Source organism: Onychomys torridus, chromosome 11 (genome assembly GCF_903995425.1).
Source record: "Onychomys torridus chromosome 11, mOncTor1.1, whole genome shotgun sequence".
NCBI lineage: Eukaryota > Metazoa > Chordata > Mammalia > Rodentia > Cricetidae > Onychomys > Onychomys torridus.
The window spans coordinates 29,005,390-29,026,050 of record NC_050453.1 but is presented as its reverse complement, the minus strand read 5'-3'; the positions used below and the strand labels follow the sequence as shown (position 1 = coordinate 29,026,050).

Here is a 20,661-nt window from a genome sequence, read left to right as displayed (position 1 = left end):
ACAGATGGGACATCTAGGAAAGTCTTCAAAGGACAAGAATGGAAAACCTGACTATAATGGCCTCCTGTGACTTCTTTCACATCTTTGTCACCCTTCAGCACTAAACTAGAATACCCTAAAATCTATCTTATTCATGTCATATAGACAGACCATGGAAACTGCATCTTGCATGTTCCCAGTATGAAGGGTATCTATAAATTGGGTACTAAGCGATTACTTCCTTTGACTTGGCTTAGCTAGGTTTCTACAAACAAGAACTGTAGCTCTGGACAGTCGTCTGCCTCAAGCATGCGTCTGATGATGGTGGATAACATGTGTCCCATTGTGTTGCTTTTCCACCCACAGAAATCTCTCTGGTCCAGCTGGACAGCATGAGCCTTTCCCATCAGATGCTGGTGCGATGTGCCGCCATCATTGGCCTAACCTTCACCACGGAGTTGTTGTTTGAGATTCTCCCTTGCTGGAACATGAAGACCATGATCAAGGCCCTGGCCACTCTAGTGAAGTCCAATGTTTTTGATTGCTTCCGGAGCAGCAAAGATCTTCAACTAGCCCTGAAACAGAATGTGACCACGTTTGAAGTGCATTATCGCTCTATGTCCCTCAAGTCCAACGAGGGGTTAGGTGAGTAGTATCTGGAAAACATCTGTATGCCCCTTGGTTAGAGACATATCTAGATGAAAGGGCTAAGAGGACTGGAGATGTAGTGGAGAGATAGAGCACTGACCTAGCATGCACATTGCCCTGGGTTCAATCCTCAGTACCACACAATTCAAAACAAAACAAAACAAAAACAACCTACCAAAAAAACATAAAGAACTGATGTGTGTTAGGAAGGAGCAGCTGGAATGTTTCCTGCTGCCTGGCTGAAGAGTACTTCCTTCTCCTTCCAGCTCTTAGTGAAGAGGAGCTCCGTGAAATGGAAGGGGAGGTGATTGAGTGCCACATGCTTCGGTTCTGCAGACCTATAATGCAGAAAACAGCCTACGAACTGTGGCTTAAGGACCAGAAGAAAGTCTTGCATTTGAAATGTGCCCGCTTTTTGGAGGAAAGTGCCCACCAATGCAACCACTGCGGCAACGGGGACTTCATTCCCTACCACCACTTTGTAGTGGACATTCGACTCAACACTTTGGACATAGGAACTGTCACGAAGATGGCAAAGTCTCAAAGATACAAATGTAAAATTTACTTCACTTTTAACCAATCCCAACTCTTGCTGGGAAGGTCTTGGAGATTGAAATCTATGCGTATTGGGTCAGGACCTTATAGGCTTCAATCCCCTGCGGTTTGGGACGCAAGCTGCGTGATAGGTCCATAGGGCAGGGAAGAGCTGGCAATGGACCTAGGGTAACGGAGTCCATCTCACTGTGACTTCTATATAGAGCTCTGGCAAATAAAGGGCAGCTGAGCTGAAATCAAAATGTCTCACAGCAAGGGATGGAATCCAGTAGGTGGCATGTGGGGTGTCCTCCATGATGTTCCCTGAGCCTTGAGGAGTCAAAACAGATGTCCACAGTCACTTCTGCTAAGTACTTTAGACAGTGTTGAGTCTCTACATTAACCATCACCTACTGCAAACAGAAGCTCCTGACTAAGGCTGAGAGCAGCGCCAATCTATGGCTATAAACAAAAACATTTAGAAGACACTTTGATACCATGTCATTTTAGCAAAGCAACAATAATAGGTTGCCCTGTTCTCTAAGATAAATGGAAATAGCCTGTGTTGGGTTTTTTTTAGGGGAGGGGCTCTGGGTCCTTGCTGACCACAAGGAGGTATCCCACACTTGCTTCTGGCATTTCTGTTTAACAACCTGTGACTTGTGGGAGCAACCTTGTCCATTCGTACAGGATATTTCCCTTCAAACTTATTTTTTCAAACAACTGGCTAACAAAACAGTAGGTTTCCATGTGGCTTTTTCATATGTACATCTTTAGTTTCAGTTTACTCTCTTCCCCTTCAGCTCCCTCTCTGTCTCTGCCCCCATCTTTCATTTGAGATACAGTCTCTTTATATAGCCTAGAACTCACTCCTTAGACCAGACTGGCCTTGAATTTCTGAGTGGTCCTTCTGAGAGGTAGTTTTACAGTCATGTACAATCGTGCCCAGCCCTGCCTTCCATTTTCTGAGAGAGAGAGAGAGAGAGAGGTGTCTGGGGGGGGGGGGGGATGGTGGACGGGACACAGATGGACTAGGAAATGTGGTTCCTTGCTGGGTAAAGGGAATAAGAGTCTTTGGTGGATGGCAAACATCTTACTTGCTCAATTATTTTCTAGATGAAGAGGAAGTCAGCTTTTCTAAATCAGAGCTCCCTAAGAAATACAAATTCCCTGAGAATCGCAGGTATGCACCTATGTAGTTTTTAGAAGATAGAAAAGAAGCAATTGTCATGATGTTGGGGTCACTTCTGGGCCAACCTTTAGGCCTCTTAGGTACCCAGGGGAAATGACAGGGCTGCATGGTGCATCTCACTAGTCAGTGAGAGCAACACTGGATTTTGTTAGTCTTCAAAGATAATTTCATATCAAAATCTGTGCTGTGTTTGTTATTTATTGATGGTCTACTTATTCTTGTACTTGAACAGTGATGCAGAAATAAGGAATATAATATTGCATTTCTTTGACAATGTTATTGCAAAGATGGAGTCATCTCAGGATGACATCATCCCTCTGGAATCATGCCAGTGTGAGGAGCTGCTCCAGATTGTCATCTTGCCACTGGCCCAACATTTGGTAGCCTTAGAAGAAAACAACAAAGCCTTATACTACTTCCTAGAAGTTGCATCTGCTTATCTCATCCTGGGAGACAACTATAAGGTAAGCTGCCGTTCTCCACCATCATTGTCTTAGTCAGTGTTCTAGCACTGTGAAGAGACACCATGGCCACAGCAACTCTTATAAAGGAAAGCATTTAATTGGGGGCTTGCTTACAGGTTCAGAGGTTTAGTCTACTGTCATCATGGAAGTATGGTGGGATACAGTCATACATGGTGCTGGAGACGGATATGAGAGTTCTACATCCAGATCCGCAGATAGCAGGAAAACTCCAAAGCCCTCTTCCAGTGACACATTTCTTCCAATGAGGCCACACATATTCCAACAAGGCCACACCTTCTAATAGTGCCACTCCCTAATGACCAAGTATTCAAATCTCTGAGCCTATGGGAGCCATTCCTGTTCAAACCACCACAATCATCATACATCATGCCTGGCATGGTGGCATGCACCTGTGATGCCAGCCCTTGGGAGGTAAAGGCAGGAAGATCAGGATCTATTCAAGGCCAGATTCAACCACATGGAAAGTTCATGGCCACCCACCTAGGATACACAAGACCCTGTCTTGAAAAAAGTAATAACTGATTAATTATACTACTACAACCAAGCCAGGCATGGTGGTACACTTTGGAAGCTGAGGCAGAAGAATCACAAGCTTGAGGTCAGTCTTAGCTACATAGCAAGTTCAAGACCAGCCTAGGCTACAAACCAGATCTTTCCTTAATTAATGAAATATTGCCACTCTTGAAACTGTGTCTACCTGGGAGAGAGAGCAAAATGGACTTACATGCAAATGGTTTGGGTTCACTCTTAGTATAAACGTTTCATTTGCATCACAGTCCTCGTGAGTAACACCCCAGTGGTTTATACTTTGCTGTCCAACACTAATGTAGAGCACAGAAGAGCTACAGGTTTCCTGGCTGATAGGAATTTATTTCAGTCCTGTCGTCTTCAGAGGCTCTGCCACTTCTGTCTCTGTACAGTTTGGCTAAACCATCATACAGACACACTGGAGACCACCAGAGCACTAGTTAACACTTCCCTAGGGAAACTGTTTCCATGGCAACCTTCCCCTTGAACTGAGGTAACTACATGCATATAATGAAACAGAAAGAAGTGATCACTAAATCTAGCAGACAGAGGTAGACGTGAAGACACCCACCCAGCTTCTGTCTAGGGTGGAGGTCCACTATGACCAACGAGACCAGGCCCAGGGATGACCTGGGACCCAAAGTGGCTCCTGCTTCCCTCGCTTCGGCAGTATCTGGGTCGAGAGACCCTCTACTAGAACTCACGACTCCTCTGTTTCCTTTGCTGGTTGCAGGCATACATGTATCTGGACGAGGGAGAAAGGCTGCTGAAGACCCTGACAAATGAAAACTCCTGGAGTCAGATCTTTGAATACGCCACATTTTATAGTCTCAAAGGCCAGGTAAGAAACCGTTACATTGGAGTCCTAAGGCAGTCCACAGAAGGAGTAGAGGTCATCTGTGTATAGTCTATATTCTCTTCTCACAGAGTCCAGAACCCCAAGCTTGACTCAATACTTCATCGCTGTGACTTGGTATCTTCCCTAGCAAGTAGGTTGACATTTTTATGAAATGTCTTTGTAACAGTGCATATGCATGAGTAAACATTCCCTTACATGATACACAACTCAGGGCCAAACCCTACTCTTCAGTCTTCCTTGTACAAGCACCCAATAAACATTTTCATATTAATTTCATTTTAACATTAAATATTTTTAATATTACGTTAAAGTGCATAATGACTTTGTTCCTGGGCCACAGTTCAACTTTTTTAGATAAGTATTTCTCCAAATTTACTATTGGTTCCTCTGCCCCTTTCCTTCTTCCTTAGGTGTGTTTTAATATGGGACAGATGGTACTCGCCAAGAAAATGCTGAAAAAGGCGCTGAAGTTTCTCAACCGAATGTTTCCTTCCGACTTAATCACCCTGATTTTCCAAATGCATGTTGAAAAGAACAGACTCTCCCACTTGATGGCCCTGCATCCCCAGGAGGGCTCGCTACCAGGGTAAGGGAAGGAGCTGGGAACAACTGAGGGTCTCATTTCTGTTCCCCAGGTAAGGACGGCTGCCATCCAGCACGAGTCTGTCCTCACAGCCTGGTGCTCCAGGAGCTCAGACGCTCACTTGTAGGATGAGATGGCCAGGGCCAGGATGCTCTGAGCACTTCACAAGTAGCTTTTGTCAAAGAATTCCATGGAATTCCTTCACAAAGTATCTTAGTTAGGGTTTCTGTTGCTGTGAAGAGACACCATGACTATGGCAACTCTTATAAAGGAAAAACATTTCATTGGGGTGGCTTACAGCTCAGAGGTTTAGTATATTATCATCATGGTACAAGATGGTGGTGTGCAGTCAGACATGGTGCTGGAGCTGAGAGTCCTACATCTTGACCCACAGGCAACAGGAAGTGAGCTGAGACATTGAGCATGGGTTGAGCATATATAAAACCTCAAATCCCGCCTCCACAATGACACACTTCCTCCAAAAAGGCCACACCTACCCCACAAAACCACACCTCCTAATAGTGTCACTCCCTATGAGCTTATAGGGGCCAATTACATTCCAACTACCACACAGAGTGAGTACCAATTCTCTTTATTACTCATACAATGACTCTCCTGTGTATCTAGAATCAGATATCAGAACCAGTGCCATATTCCTTAGAACCTCAACTGTAAGCCCCCCATGCTTTACAAAGATCCTAAATATTATTCTTTTTTTTTTTTTTTTTTAAGATTTACTCTATATACAGTGTTCTGCCTGCATGTATGCCTGCTGGCCAGAAGAGGGTGCCAGATCTCATTATAGATGGTTGTGAGCCACCCTGTGGTTGCTGGGAATTGAACTCAGGACCTCTGGAAGAGCAGTCAGTGCTCTTAACTTCTAAGCCATCTCTCTATAGAGTTCAGGCTGGCCTTGAACTCACAGAGATCCACCTGCCTCTGCCTCCCGAATGCTGGGATTACAGGCGTGCACCACCACTGCCCGGCCTAAATATTATTCTTACCTCAAAGAAAATTATCAGGCCTTGAGCATATCTGCCAAAATTCATATTTCCCTATTCTTCTCTGAATTTGATAAGGGTTACATTAGGGATGGGTGTTCATTAATTTAAAATGTAGCTAAGATTTGGTCTATAAGTGAACTATAAAAAAATAATGATCAAAGGGCTGAAAGATGTCTCAGCAGTTAAGGATGCTTACTGAACAATCATAAAACCAGAGTCTGGATCCCAGTACACATATGATAAGCCATGTGTTGAGTATGGAGGCAAGATGAGGCGTGGTGGGGGTAAACAACTAAGACCTTGCACTTTGAACTGTAACAGGAAACAGTGAATGCAATCTGGTACCCAAACCAGCCCCCCTCCAGGAAGGCCACATCTTCTCAGCCTCCCTAACTAACTGGGAATCAAATATTCAAATGCTATGACAGACATTCTTACTTAACTTACTTAAACTACTTTACCATGCTCCCTCCAAATGGTTGTAACTCCAGTTCTAAGGGTCTGATATACCCTAATGCATAGGTGTGGGTATCACATGCACCTATGAAACACACAAAATAAGTAAATAAAACGAATATTTAGAAAGAAAATAATGGAACTGGTAGCACATGTCTGTAATCTTGGTACTTGGGAGACAGAAGCAGGATGGCACGTGAGTATTTGGAACTAACCCATTTCATTTGTACGAAGCACATTTTCTTCTTTATAAAATGGAGATCATGATATCTATTTTGTGATGACATGGGGCTTTCTTTTTTTTAATTTACTCTTATCTGTATGAATATTTTTCTTAGATGTATGTCTGCATACCATGTCCATGTCCGGTGCCCACTAGGGTCAGACTAGGGTGTCAGATCCGCTGTAACTGTATTTAGGTTGATTTTGAGCCATCCTGGGGGTGCTAGAAATTGAACCTGGATCCTCTGCGACAAGTACTCTTAACAGCTGAGCCATCTTTCCATCCCCATAATATAGTTTAGGTAAAAAGTGAAGCTGGTTAAAGGCACATGGATGCCATTCTTCACATTTGAGTCTATAGGGAAAGAGGGGATGATTTGACCCCATTTCCCACAGAAGGTGAAATTCAGACAGGTTCACCTAGTTAATTCAATGTAACATACTTAAGTGGTTCATAAAAATGCATGTGATCCTAAGTCATGAGTCAGGCCTCCAGTTGAGGTAAGGGCTCTGGGAAGAAGAGCAGGGGGGCACAGGGAGCCGGAGCGTGTGAACCCAATGGTGACGAAACCTTCTCTGTCCATCTGCCGTTCTGGTGACAGGAAGAAACTGGCAGAACTTTACCTGCAAGCTTCCTGCTTCTCCTTGCTGTGGCAAATCTATAGCTTGAACCTTTTTTTCCACTACAAGTATTACGGCCAGCTGGCAGCCATGATGCAAATGAACGCCTCACTGGAAACGCAAAATAATTTCCAGGTATGTTTGTAGCTGTTCTTGAAACTGTTGCAGCTCATTTAGAAAAGCAGCTGCTGCCGGGCGGTGGTGGTACACGCCTTTAATCCCAGCACTCGGGAGGTAGAGGCAGGTGGATCTCTGTGAGTTCAAGGCCAGCCTGGTCTCCAAAGCGAGTCCCAGGAAAGGCGCAAAGCTACACAGAGAAACCCTGTCTCGAAGAACCAAAAGAAAAAAAGAAAAGAAAAGCAGCAGCAGCAAACCTCCTAGCCAAAGCCAACGGGACCTGAAAACCACATGGTTGTAATGGAAGCCTCTCTGACTGGGCAGTTTTGCCAGCAGCTACCAAATGTTTTGGCCCCCAGAGGACTCCACTGTCAGAATCAAACTGTTTTTTCCTTTTGTGGGTTGGGATCGATATTATAGGACACCAAGTGAGAAAAACTTAAAGTTTTGTGTTTTGTTTTGTTTTTGTTGTTGTTTGTTTGTTTTTTGTTTTTTGAGACAAGGTCTCACTGTGTACACCTGGCTATCCTGGAATTCACTTTGCAGACCAGGCTGGCCTTGAACTTGCAGAGATCCACTTGCCTCTGCCTGCCAAGTGCAGGGATTAAAGACATGTGCCACCAGCACCCAGCTAAAATTCTTAAAAGCAATAGTAAAAGTATATATCAACATAACTAGGATTTGCATTAAAAATATAGTTCTCCAAACAACAGCAGCAAAATACAATGAGAAGTGTGGCACTGTATTAAGTTTTTGTAAATAGCTTTTTGTGAGTGTGCTTTATAGATTCACTGTGATTGTGTGTCTTATTTTGTTTTGTTTGATTGTTTTGTTGTTGTTGTTGGTGGTGGTGGTGGTTTTTTTTTTTTGGGGGTTTTTTTTGTTTGTTTTTTGAGACAGGGTTTCTCTGTATTGCCCTGGCTGTCTTGGAACTAGCTCTATAGACCAGACTGGCCTCAAACTCACAGAGGTCCACCTACCTCTGCCTCCCAAGTGCTGGGATCAAAGGCATGTGCTTGTGTGTCTTATTTTGTTTGAGGAAGATTCGTGTTTGTTTGTTTGAGACAGGCCTCACTCTATAGCCTAGTCTGGCCCCCAGCTTGCAGTATCTTGTGTACTGGGGTTACAGGTATGTACCACTAGGCCTGCTTTGATAATTAGATGTCCACCTCATCTTCATTGAGATGTAGTGTCACATATGATGCTTCTGGTAAACTCAGTAGTATATTCAGAGAATGAGCATCCAAGAAGCTAAATGTAAAAGGATAGTTCTCTTTCAAAAGATGGAATCCAGCCATGGACAGTTTAAGATAACAGAAGGACTAGATGAGAACCCAGAGAGTGGTTTCCAGACCCATCCTCAGTGTGACCACCAGCAAGCCACACAACCCCTGAGCTTTCTATTTGCCCCACGCAATGACGCAGTCCGGCTCTGTTCTCTTGGTCCACATACACGAAGTCCGAGACTACTGCTGCTGTGACTTGTCATTTGCCCCCCACCATGTACGGCCAACCTTCCTTTGCAGCAGCATTATGCATTTTCACACCAGGAATTTGGAATTTGCAAAAATGAACTTTGTGATTTAACAAGTACCTAGAGACTTGCCTGTGACAGAATGTGAGGCATTCCAGGAAGAAAAGTCCTCCTGGAAAAAGCCTTAAAAAGCCTCCCCTGTACAATCACCCCAACATAATAAATACTTGGACTATTAGAGAAACCATTATTAGTCTATTCTCCTGTCTTCATTTTTCAAAGCAGTTTATGCATTTATTATGTATGTATGTATGTATGTATGTATGAGTGCATGTATAAGTGGGTTTGTGCCTGTATGTATGCATGGGTGTGAGTGTGCAAGCATGTGTCTGTGTGTGTGTGTGTGTGTGTGTGTGTGTGTGTGTGTGTAAACTGATTCTTTGAAAGGAATTCTTTTGTCTTTGCATTCCTCTAAGCATTTATATTCTGAGGCAACTTTCTCATTTTAAAGATTTGATTAAAGAGTAAGCAACTTCTCAAATCTCCAGTTACGTTTTAAATTAGTCCTTTATCAGACAGAAAAAATCATTGCTTTTTTTTTTTTTTTTTTTTGAGACAGGGTTTCTCTGTGTAGCTTTGCGCCTGCCTTTCCTGGAACTCACTTGGTAGCCCGGGCTGGCCTCGAACTCAGAGAGATCCGCCTGGCTCTGCCTCCCGAGTGCTGGGATTAAAGGCGCCACCACCACCCAGCCCCATTGCATTTCTTATGCATCACAAAAACAATGCATAAGAAAGGCTAATTCTTCTCTCAAATGCTCCCTCTACCTTAACATAACTACCAACTATGTAGACCTGATTGCATCTGCTCAATCTTGTTCTGGGCAGCCATTTATCCACCTATTGTTTTTATTTTTCATCCGACTTAAAATGTTTGTATTTGGGGTTGGGGATTTAGCTCAGTGGTAGAGCGCTTGCCTAGCAAGTGCAAGGCCCTGGGTTCGATCCTCAGTTCCACATTAAAAAAAAAAAAGTTTGGCCGGGCGGTGGTGGCACACGCCTTTAATCCCAGCACTTGGGAGGCAGAGCCAGGCGGATCTCTGTGAGTTCGAGGCCAGCCTGGGCTACCAAGTGAGTTCCAGGAAAGGCAGGCGCAAAGCTACACAGAGAAACCCTGTCTCCGGGTGTGGGGGGGGGAGTCTCCATTTATTTTAAAGACTGTATACAAATAAGACCATGAAGCTTATCCTGGAAGACAGTAAGCAGGTGGCAGACACCTAGTTGGCTTCTGCATCTAAGTCCATGGCATTGGCCCCATGACTAGCTTACAGTCCAAATTTAATAAGCAGAGTCTCCTGGTAGGCACTGAGTCTCTCACCTTGGGATTCCTCCTCAGTTTTTCTCCTTCTCTCTCTGTTGTGGCCCTTGTAGATCATCAAGGCTTTTCTGGACTATTCACTGTACCACCATTTGACTGGATACCAGGGTGTGTGGTTCAAATATGAAACCCTGGCCATGGAGCAGCTCCTGAACCTCCCTGTAAAAAGCGAGGCCATCAAAATCATGGCTTATGCGGCTGATACACTGGGCCATATCAAGTTATTAATGGGTCATCTGGACTTGGCCATCGAGTTAGGTAAACATTAGCTAGGCAAGAAAGGGCATAAAGTTACATGTGATAACTCCAAACACACCACATTTGCTTTCTTCCCAGGTTCCCGAGCCTATAAGATGTGGTCTCTTCTCCAGACTCCCAACAAATACCACATGGTTCTCTGCAGACTGAGTAAATCTCTCTTCTTGAAAAGCAGGTATTTGTCCTAAAGCATTTTCCCAAAGTTAGGATTCTACTTTCCTTCCCGTTGCTGTGATAGACACTCTGCCCAAAAGCAGAGGGCTGGTGGTGGTGTTTACTTCAGCCTACACTTCTGGGTCACAGTCCACCCTTGAGGAAATTTGGAGCAGAAACTCAAGCAGGAACCTGAACAGAAACCATGGCTTCTTGCTGGCTTGTATAGGCAGAGTTTTCCTGTGCCATGGCCGCTCTCAAATAATTACTCAGAAATTGAATATTAATTGTAAGTGCTCGGCCAATAGCAATATTAACTGTAAATGCTTGGCTAATAGCTCAGGCTTGTTACTAAACTCTTATATTTATGTTAACCTATATTTCTTATCTATGCTTTGCCTCATGGCTTGGCACCTTTTCTCAGTATTGCATCTTCATCTTGCTTCTCTCTGCATCTGCTAGTGACCCTTTTGACTCAGCCCTTCTTCCCATCATTCTCAGTTTGGCTTTCTTGCCTAACTTTACCCTGTTCAGGTATTGGCCAGTCAGCTTCTTTATTAAACCCATCACAATGACAAATCTTCACTGTACAAAAGGATTATTCCACAGCAGTCTTGCTCTCTTTTCCCCTCTCCAGTCCAAGGTTAGCTAGCTTCTAGAACTAGAGATGGTGATTCCTCCAGTAGCCCTCTATGATCAGTTAATAATTAAGACAATCCTCCACAGACATGCCTACACATCAATCTGATCTAGGCAATTCCTCAATCAAAAATCTCTCCTCTAAGATGACTGACTCTAGGCTATCCAGGTGGCCAAGCTAACTAGACCAGAAAGCTGTTTGGGGGTTCTGGCTTGTTTCACCCTGGCCATAGCATAGAAAAGGAAGTGCAGTTCATGGCAAGATAATGTAATTGATAACCGTCATCTTTAATCTTTAATATTACCCCACCCCATCCCACCCCCATTAATTCTTTTTTTTTGGGGGGGGGAGCAGAGGATTGAACCCAGGGCCTTGCACTTGCTAGGCAAGCGCTCTACCACTGAGCTAAATCCCCAACTCCCCCCTTTTATTTAAAAAGATTTATTTATTTATTTTGTATACAGTGTTCTGTCTGCGTGTGTCCCTGCAGTCCAGAAAAAGGCGCCAGATCTCATTACAGATGGTTGTGAGCCACTATGTGGTTGTTGGGAATTGAACTCAGGACCTTTGGAAGAATAAGCAGTGCTCTTAACCCCTGAGCCATCTCTCCAGCCTCTGTTAATTCTTTAATGGAGTTCTTTTGTGTTCATTATCTCTGATCTGGTTGCTCTTACCAGGGATAGAAGGTCAATCAGTCACACCTATTGTGGGAACTAGGCCTTTGTCCCTGCCAGGTACAGGGAAGTTAAAAAAGCACTGTGCATGCCTGAAGAACAGCAACAAAGATTCTGGCCTATTTGGCCTGACTCTAATCTCCCTGATCTGGAGGATCCCTAAAAGAACTGTTGAGGGATCCAGTTGGAGACTAAGGTTCTAGTTCTGAGCAAGGGAAGGTTTGAAGTCTGTTTTTTGTTTTTGCTGTTATTTTTTGTTTTTGTTTTTGTTTTTGTATTGTTTTGTTTTCTTTTTCAAGACAGGGTTTCTCTGTGTAACAGCCCTGGCAGTCCTGGAACTCACTCTGTAGACTAGGCTGACCTTAAACTCATAGATTCTCCTGCCTCTGCCTCCTGAGTGCTAGGATTAAAAGTGTGCACCACCACACCCCTCAGGTGAAGTCTACAAGTTGTATTTGTTTCTGAATTACTGTTCATGACCAAGACTAACCTAGACCCGGACTGAACTCCATCCTTTCCTCTCACAGCTTTCTCGCTCTGTTCCACAGATACAAGAATTTGGTCCAGGTTCTAGAATTGTTGTGGGACTTTTCTGTAACAGAAGAGCACATTTTCAGCAAGGCATTTTTCTATTTTGTCTGTTTGGACATCATGCTTTATTCTGGTAAGCATGGAATTTATTCTGGCTTCAGGAACTAAAAGAAATGGGAGTGAGTCCCCATGCTGGAGTGGTGAGGTAACTCTCAGGGCTTTTGGACCACCTACTTAGTGTTCAGGGATGGAGGGAGCGTGGTGATATGATTCAAAGGGCTATTTAGCAATTACCAAAATTGTAAGGGAACAGTGAATGCCAGGGGTAATGGCAGCACTGGGGTGGTAGAGGCAGGCAGATGTCTGGGAGTTCAAGGCCAGTCTGATCTATATAGTGAGTTCCAGGACAGCCAGAACTACATAGTGAGACTCTGTCTCGAAGTGGGGAAAAAAAGTTGTGCTTGGGGCTGAGGTAGGATTAGGGAGAACAGTGACAAAGGGTAGTAAAATCGAGAGGAAGAGAAAAGGTTTTCTGTAATGAGATAAAAGGTCTCTCCACCTACACAGCAATCTAGAGCAAACCAAATTGAAAAAGCAAAAGAACAGGTTTATTTGAGCAAAGCAACTCCCAGGTGAGCCCTCCAGGTCCAGAGATGGGGAGAAATCACATGTGCCCTAACCAAAGCAGGGAACTAATACACCCCGGAGGTGAGGTGCCTAGCAAGCACAAGGACCTGGGTTCGGTCCTCAGCTCCAAACGTATTGTTGGGTCCAACACAGAAGTGGGAAATTCTATTGCAAACTGAAGGCCAGCAAGACCCTACCTCCCCCGACCCCCATACCATGCTACCACAAGATCACTGTTTCTCTCCTTTCTAGGCTTCATTTACAGAACATTTGAAGAATGCTTGGAATTTGTACAGAACAATGAAGACAACAGAATCCTCAAGTTCAAGAGTGGACTGCTCCTGGGACTTTACTCCTGCATAGCTGTCTGGTAACAATGTGTTACATGACATTTCCTTTTTCAAGTGAAAAAGTTAAATCCCAAAGAAGAGTTCAATGAAATTCTTTAAAAGAAAGAAAACATTCATAGTTTACATCTGAGACAGCTTAAAGGTGCCAGGGAATGTTTATAGAGAAAGCCACTCAAGGGACCAAGGGATCCAGATCGATCCTCTAGAAACCTTCAGCTGAGGAAAGAAAAGTAATTTTGTCTCAGTTGTGTCAATGGCACAGGAAAACAAAGCCTGCAGCATAGACTGCTTGGGTGGCTAGTTTTGTATCTGTGGATTCTGTGAGCCTAAGAGAGAAGCTATGAGGCATGGAGGAGAGTTTTAAGTGTCCTGAACATGTGGAGACTGCTTCCTAGTCATTATTCCTTAAACAATAAATATAACAACTGTTTACATAGCATTACATTGCAGTTGGTATTATCAGTAACTCAGTGATGAGACAGGAAGATGTGTATGGGGTCGGTGAATGCTGCATCATTTTGTGGAAGAGTTTTGAGCACCTGTGAATTTGAGCATCTGTGGGCTGGGGGCCTCCTGGCACTAAGGGGCTATTGAAGGATAACTATACCAATTTCTAAGGGGTGCTATGGTTCAGGCATGAAGAAATAGCACCACTTGCCCACATACACCTGCCCAGATCTAAACAGATGGGAAAATGTTATTTCGAGGTAGTGACGTTGGAGGATACGGGCTATATAATGTCTGCAGAGAATAACACTAGAGCTCCAGCCTTAGACCTAACTATTCTGTGGTGGGACTATAAACCACAGGGTTCCAATCAAGGCAGGCCTCTTTCTGTCCCACGGCCGAGAAACTCAATGCCGTGTTCCCTGTCAGCCTCACTGGTTCTTATGTTGGAGACAACACAGGTGCTGAAATATGCTTATCTCGGTGTCTCCCAAATCAACAACCAACCAAGTCACTCCTTTATTGGAGAAGTGAGAGCAGAGGGGAAATAGCCCTGGCTCTTTGCCCAGACAACACTCAGGAGAGAGGAGGAAGTACGTTTTCTAGCTTAATAAGCCTGTAGCTGGGGCCATGCCTTCAAGAATGAGATAAACAGTTACGTACGGCTTCAAGGTAAATCAGAAAACAACCAAATTCTGTATTATCTCCTGGACTGAGACACCCCCCCCCACCCCGTTCTGTTTCCTGTCTCACATTGTACACTGCCAGGTTGCCTAGTGTGACTCATCAAAAGCTCTGTAATGAGATGAAGTGCAATGACTTCTGATTAAAAGTACATAAATGATTTGAAACTGGGCATAGTGGTCCACACCTATGTTCCCAGTACTTGGGAGGCAGAGGCAGGAGGATGGGGAGTTCAGAAGGGGTTCAAGCCTAGCCCAGGCTACATGAGACTCTGCTTTAAACACAAAATTACATGGGAAAACTTAACAGATAAGGCTCGATGTCAAACTGGTATCCCAGTGAACATGAATTTTCAAAGGCTCTGACGTCTAACAGTTGTGCTTGTCCCTCATCGCGCTCCATCCTGGTGGGGATGTCAGTGGAACACTTATGTGTCCCCAGCCAATACTTCTCACAGTCAGTGGCCAGGCTTGCTTGCACAAATTCCTGGCCCTCACTGCCAGAGCCTGACTAAGTAGATCTGGGTTAGACCTGGAAATCCGAGGTGGACCCTGGCCCATCTGCGGGCCACTCAGTACTGCTGGCCCACCTCTCTTTGCCACCGGGGCAGCTTCTTCAAGTCTGAAGTGTGTTATCTGTCTCACTTCCTAGAGTCCAAGGAGCATGCCAGATGGTGGCTAGTGCTCCATGTGTGCTTCTGAGGGCTCTGTTCCTCCCTAATCATGTGATCCCACCCTTTCCGGCCACGCCTCCAGCTATATGACCGCACAGGTGCAGTTCAGTAGCCAGGGTCTTACGCCCCACCTAACCGTGCTGTGTGGTCACGCAATCTGCGCATGCGTGGCATAGCTCTGTAAGCCCACATGCGCATGTGCAGGGGAATCCTTAAACAGCTGGTCAGAGACTCCTCCCCTCTCCTCTGCTCTCTCTCCTCCTGCCCCCACCCCCTCTTCTCCTCAAGTGTCTTTCCAACAGACTTGGCCATGCTCTCTTCTGTCCCCCCACCCCACCCCAATAAAACTCTGATACTGGGTTTTGTCGTACCTCCTGGCTTTTCTCGCACGGTTAACAGCGCCGCTTAACGAGTAACATTGTGCGGCTACACCACTTATTTAAAACCAACATTGGTGAAACCAACCGTGGATCCACATCATCTACCATTCTGCTGTGTCGGACAGGAGGCAGGCAGAGGGCCAAGGTATTGAAAGTTGGCATCCAGAGAGAGCTCTCAGGAAACCAGTCCATCCAGAGAGCGGGACTGATTTTCATTTCTTCTCTGCTTGTGCAGGTATGCCAGACTTCAGCAATGGGACGACTTCTACAGATTTTCCAATAAAGCTAAAACTTTTGTGACACGAAGAACCCCAACAGTTCTTTACTATGAAGGGATCTCGAGGTACATGGAAGGGCAAGTTCTCCACCTCCAGAAGCAAATAGAAGAACGGAATGCACAGAACAGTGGGGTTAAGCTCCTCAAGGTGAGGCCTGCTCCCTGCTTTCCAGCACAGACAGATCCCTTCTCTAGTGAATTTCCATCTACTTCTTGACTCTCTGTCTTCTCATTACAGAATTTGTACATATTTATGTAAAAAGGTTTTGGGTTTTTTTGGTTTTTTAAAGACAATCCTCCTAAAAAGTTAGTCAAGCAAAACCACAGGTACAGTGAGGTGTTTTCGGGGATGTGTGGTTACTAGGAAAGCTATGGGGGTAGCCTCAATAATAGGCTTGGATTTTAAGCTTGTGACACCATTCCAGGTCACAGATGTGACACATGCCATGTGTCATATCTATCAGTCAACCTATCAATCTATCTGTCTCATCTTTTCATTTACTTATTTGATACAGGGTCTCTCTATGTAGCTCTGGCCATCCTGGAACTTGCTACATAGACCAGGCTGACCTCAAATTCTGTTTCCCAAGTGCTGGGGAAAGGTTTGTGCCACCATACCCAGCTCTTGCCATGCTTTTTAAATGTGGGTTCTAGGGATTGAACTCATGTTGACAAGCACTTCGCCATTTGAAATATATATATATATCCCCAGCCCCTGGTTATATTGGTTGTTTGTCTTCTCTAGGCCTTAGAGAGCCTTGTGGCTGAAGACACCATTGGCCCTGTCTTCTACCCAAGGCTCTACCATCTGATGGCTTATGTCTGCATACTGATGGGAGATGGGCATAGTTGTGACTTCTTCCTGAACACAGCTTTGGAGCTTTCTGAGACACAAGGAAATTTGCTAGAGAAATGTTGGCTAAGCATGAGCAAGGTATGTACCATCAGCCACCATGCCACAGTTTGTGTGTGTGTGTGTGTGTGTGTGTGTGTGTGTGTGTGTGTGTGTGTTGGGTTTACATATGTGGGGATGTTCACCCTTCTGAGGAAGCCTCAGAACCCACTTCTCAGTTGGGTTTCTCGAGGCATGGTAAGCCACTGTCTTAGTCCACTTGGGCTTACAAGAAGTTTACTACCCATAGTTTTGCAGGCTGGCAAGTCTAAGACTGTGGTGCTAGGATTTAATATCTGATAAGGATGATTTCCTCCATGAATATGCCCCTGGATGTGCCCCTATTAGTGGTAGAAGGAACAGGAACCAGAGACATAGCCCTACTCTGCCACCTGTCACCTGAAGAATTCTCTACAGAGACCTCCCCTCAAAGTGAAGCTAGGATTCTTGACATTGCTGCTGAAAATAATTTGAGGCTAAGTCCTTAAATAAAAGCAGAGCTGGGGTGTATTAAGAAGAGGCTTAAACATAGGTTTAAGCCTAGGCACTAAGAGTACTTAGAAAAATGATAGCATACACACAACTTTGTGTGAGCTTTTCAAGAGAGAATCATATATTGTATGATTCTGGTGGCCTCTGAAATCGCCTTGTCCAAAGGTGGTTCCTGGAGATGGGTTGGATTGCATGACTGTTAGGATGCATCACATGGGGGACCCCAGCTGGCTGGGCCAGGGTATCCCACATGTGCAGGGGAGCATGGTGGGCAGATACAGCAGCGGACAGTGGCGCGAGCAACAGTCACTCACACCCAGGTGCTACATCCATGTAGAGAGAGTTTGTTATAATAGAGCAATGAAGAGAAAGATGGGAAAGAGGGAGACAGGAAGAGGGAGAAGGGAGAGAAAGTGGAGGTGTGTGCATCTCGTGGGGATGGAGAGAGAGAGGGCGCTTGGAAGAGAGAAAGGAAGGGCAGGGGGTTTTCCTTAAAATGAGACTTTCATGTCAGGATGCAGGGTGGCCCCAAGGGGAGGGTCAGAATGCTAACAATGACACCATCTGCCACAAGGAAGCTAAGACTTTTTATTTACACACACACACACACACACACACACACACACACACACACACAATTAATTGCAAATGACGTGTATGGTCTTTTTCTGAGGTTTCTTTTCTGAGGTTTCTAGAAAACTGCAGCTCCACAGCTAGGGAGGGAACAAAGATATATTCAGAGTTGCCTGTGGGTCTTCAGCACGGACTGTTAGGATTTTAGTATTCATAGTTAAGGTACTTGTATGGGAGAGGAACCGCGTCTCTCTGCAGGAACCTTCACAGCCCATTTTGTTAATTGAGTGGGCATTCTTAATTCCAGCCAGACTCTAGGCAGTGGTTCTCACCCCTCCTGACGCTGCGACCCTTTAACACAGTTCCTCATGTTGTGCTGACTCCAACCATACGATTATTTTCGTTGCTACTTCATAACTGTAATTTTGCTACATTATGAATCATAATGTAAACATCTGGTGGTCTTAGGCAACTCCTGTGAAAGGGTCATTGGATTTCCAAAGGGGTTGCGACCCACAGGTTGTGCACCACTGCTCTAGAGTAAGCAACCCTCCCTGGTGCGTGAATCCTAGTTGCTCTTGTAATAAAAACCTGGAGCCAGATCTCAGAGTGAAAGCTGAAAGATCAGAGAAACGGAGCAAGTCACAGCCACCACCACCTCGTACCTCACCAACTCCTCAGCCTGAAAGAGGAAGGGCAAGCAGGGTCAAACTCCTGTCTCCTCCCACAAGGTATATTCCTTTCTCTGCCCAGCCATATCACTTCCTGTTTCAACCTTCCTAGTGCTGGGATTAAAGGTGTGTGCCACCACTGCCTGGCTCTGTTTCTCTTTTAGATTGGATTCATCTCCTGTAGCCCAGTGTGGCCTTGAACTCACAGAAATCCAGACGATCTCTGCCTCTGCCTCCTGAGTGTTAGGATTAAAGGTGTGTGCCACTACTGTCTGACCTCCATGGCTAACTCTGTGGCTGGCTCCGTCCTCTGATCTTCATTCAGACAAGCTTTATTTCTTAGATTACAAACCATATATCACCACACCTTCCTTTCTGGTGTTCTCTTAATTTTCCCTGTCTTTCTATTCTCCCTACTTTTTGCCTGTCCAAAGAATGGAGGGGGGAAAGTTGTTCATGAGCTCTTTTGTAAGGACATAAACCTCAATGCCCTCAGAACCCAATTGCCCAAATCCCTGACATTCAAAGCTATCACCTTAGGGGTTGGCCTCCAGCATGTGGATTGTGGGGGAATATACACACATTCCAAGCACAGTAGTCTTAGAGCTTACCAACAGAGGGTCTATACCCACAGCTCAGAGCTATGCATTTCTTGTTACACTTCAGAGAATTCTCTCCTGCAAACCCCCTTAGCTCAGTCTCTCCCCATCTCTGTGGCTTCTTCACTTCCCTTTTGCTGCCCATGTGGGAATACCTCAAAGGTAAAACTCGGGCTCTGCACCCAGCACAGTATTGTGAATTGAGCGACTACATGTGCAATTATGTGTGCTTATCTGAAGACGCGTCCAAGTTCTATATGTTTGGACAACAAAAATCATTTTTATCATCAGTTGTGCATGTTAATGCATGCCTGCAATCCCAATGCTGGGGAGGTAGAACCAGGGGGATCAGGAGTTCAACATCCTCAGCTACTTGGAGAATTCAAGGCCAGCTTTTGTTGTAGGAACCATCTCAAAAAACAAAACAAGAAAGAAAGAAAGAGATAAGAAAAACAAAGAAAACGAAAAAAAGAAGCCAGCTGGTGGTGCACACCTTTAATCTCAGCACTCAGGAGGCAGAGGAAGGCAGATCTCTGAGTTTGAAGTCAGCCTGGGCTATAGAGTGAGTTCCGGGACAGCCAGGACTGTTATACAGAGAAACCCTGTCTTGAAAAACCAAAAAAGAAAGAAAAAAAATATCCCCTTTGTCTGTGGATCCCCCTGTTTTTAAAGGCTCAAAGGAGCCAGAGCCTTGTGTGGCAGTACAAGCCTATAACTGTAGGTCTCCAGACACAGGCAGGAGAACCAGCCCAAGTTCAAGGTTAGCCCAGCCAAGGCTGGACAGTGAGACCCTATCTCAAAACAAAACACACTCGGGGACACATTTTTGAAATCTGGTCGGTCTTCCACATGGCAGGAGTACTGAGGAGGCCTGTGTTCTCTTTCCTTCCTCTCAGGAATGGTGGTACTCAGCCTCGGAGTTCATGGGAGATCATTGGCTTCAGACCGTCTTGAGTCTTCCAACGTGGGATAAAATCGCATCAGGCAATGTAGCCCTTCAGGATGTTCAAAGGAACAAATTCCTGATGAGAGTTAATATCCTGGACAATCCTTTCTAATAATTCATGAACGAGAATAAGATTGCAGTAAGAACCATTTTTCTTTCTTTTTTCTTTTTTGCCAGGATCCATTATTGTCCGTCCTCCATAGCCAGCCCCTCCAGGTTCAGACCTGGAACCTTCCTAGTTGGTCAGCGTGGGTCAGCACCGCCTTGCTTTATTTAACTTCACACAGCTGCTGGATATAAAGGCAAGGCTGTGTATCTTTTCTCAGGCTTAACCTGTGGTGCTCAGCCCATGCAAAATCCAATCCTATCTATCATTATCGGGACCAGAGGGGTTCTGGTGTCCCTGAAGGAAGGGTTGACAGAGACTTGCAGGCCCAACAGAAGCAAAGCTCATTAAGGGATAGTGTGCTTCCACACGCAGGAGGAACTGGGCTGGAGCAAGAAAAAGTTTGGTAGCTCCAAGGGCAGCTCTGCACACACAGTCCACGCTTTTCCACATATCCTGCCGATATGCGGTTCTACAGACAACTTCGTATGTTGTACCTTTCATTAGCATCTTAACTCTACCCAGGGGATTGTTTTAGTAGAATAATAAGCACTGCTCATGTTCGGAAACTGGCTTTTGCTGTGGCTGCAGGAGAGCTGGTTTTACATGGC

General features: G+C 45.0%; 1 protein-coding gene across 2 annotated transcripts in view; it reads left to right on the top strand.

The window, feature by feature from the left end:
* Positions 1 to 20,073, top strand: part of Adcy10 (adenylate cyclase 10) — a 63,310-nt gene extending 43,237 nt beyond the window's left edge. The window contains exons 19-33 of one of the 2 annotated variants that reach the window (XM_036202736.1): positions 346 to 628; positions 901 to 1,181; positions 1,452 to 1,454; positions 2,278 to 2,344; positions 2,586 to 2,817; positions 4,100 to 4,207; positions 4,636 to 4,811; positions 7,093 to 7,246; positions 10,131 to 10,335; positions 10,414 to 10,510; positions 12,351 to 12,466; positions 13,213 to 13,330; positions 15,730 to 15,919; positions 16,517 to 16,705; positions 19,895 to 20,073. In XM_036202736.1, the coding sequence (XP_036058629.1) occupies positions 346 to 628; positions 901 to 1,181; positions 1,452 to 1,454; positions 2,278 to 2,344; positions 2,586 to 2,817; positions 4,100 to 4,207; positions 4,636 to 4,811; positions 7,093 to 7,246; positions 10,131 to 10,335; positions 10,414 to 10,510; positions 12,351 to 12,466; positions 13,213 to 13,330; positions 15,730 to 15,919; positions 16,517 to 16,705; positions 19,895 to 20,056 (2,381 nt within the window). In that variant the 3' untranslated portion in view covers positions 20,057 to 20,073. The remainder of the gene's footprint in view (positions 1 to 345; positions 629 to 900; positions 1,182 to 1,451; positions 1,455 to 2,277; positions 2,345 to 2,585; positions 2,818 to 4,099; positions 4,208 to 4,635; positions 4,812 to 7,092; positions 7,247 to 10,130; positions 10,336 to 10,413; positions 10,511 to 12,350; positions 12,467 to 13,212; positions 13,331 to 15,729; positions 15,920 to 16,516; positions 16,706 to 19,894) is intronic. The other variant, XM_036202735.1, reaches the window with a different exon arrangement.
* Positions 20,074 to 20,661: the final 588 nt, after the last annotated feature.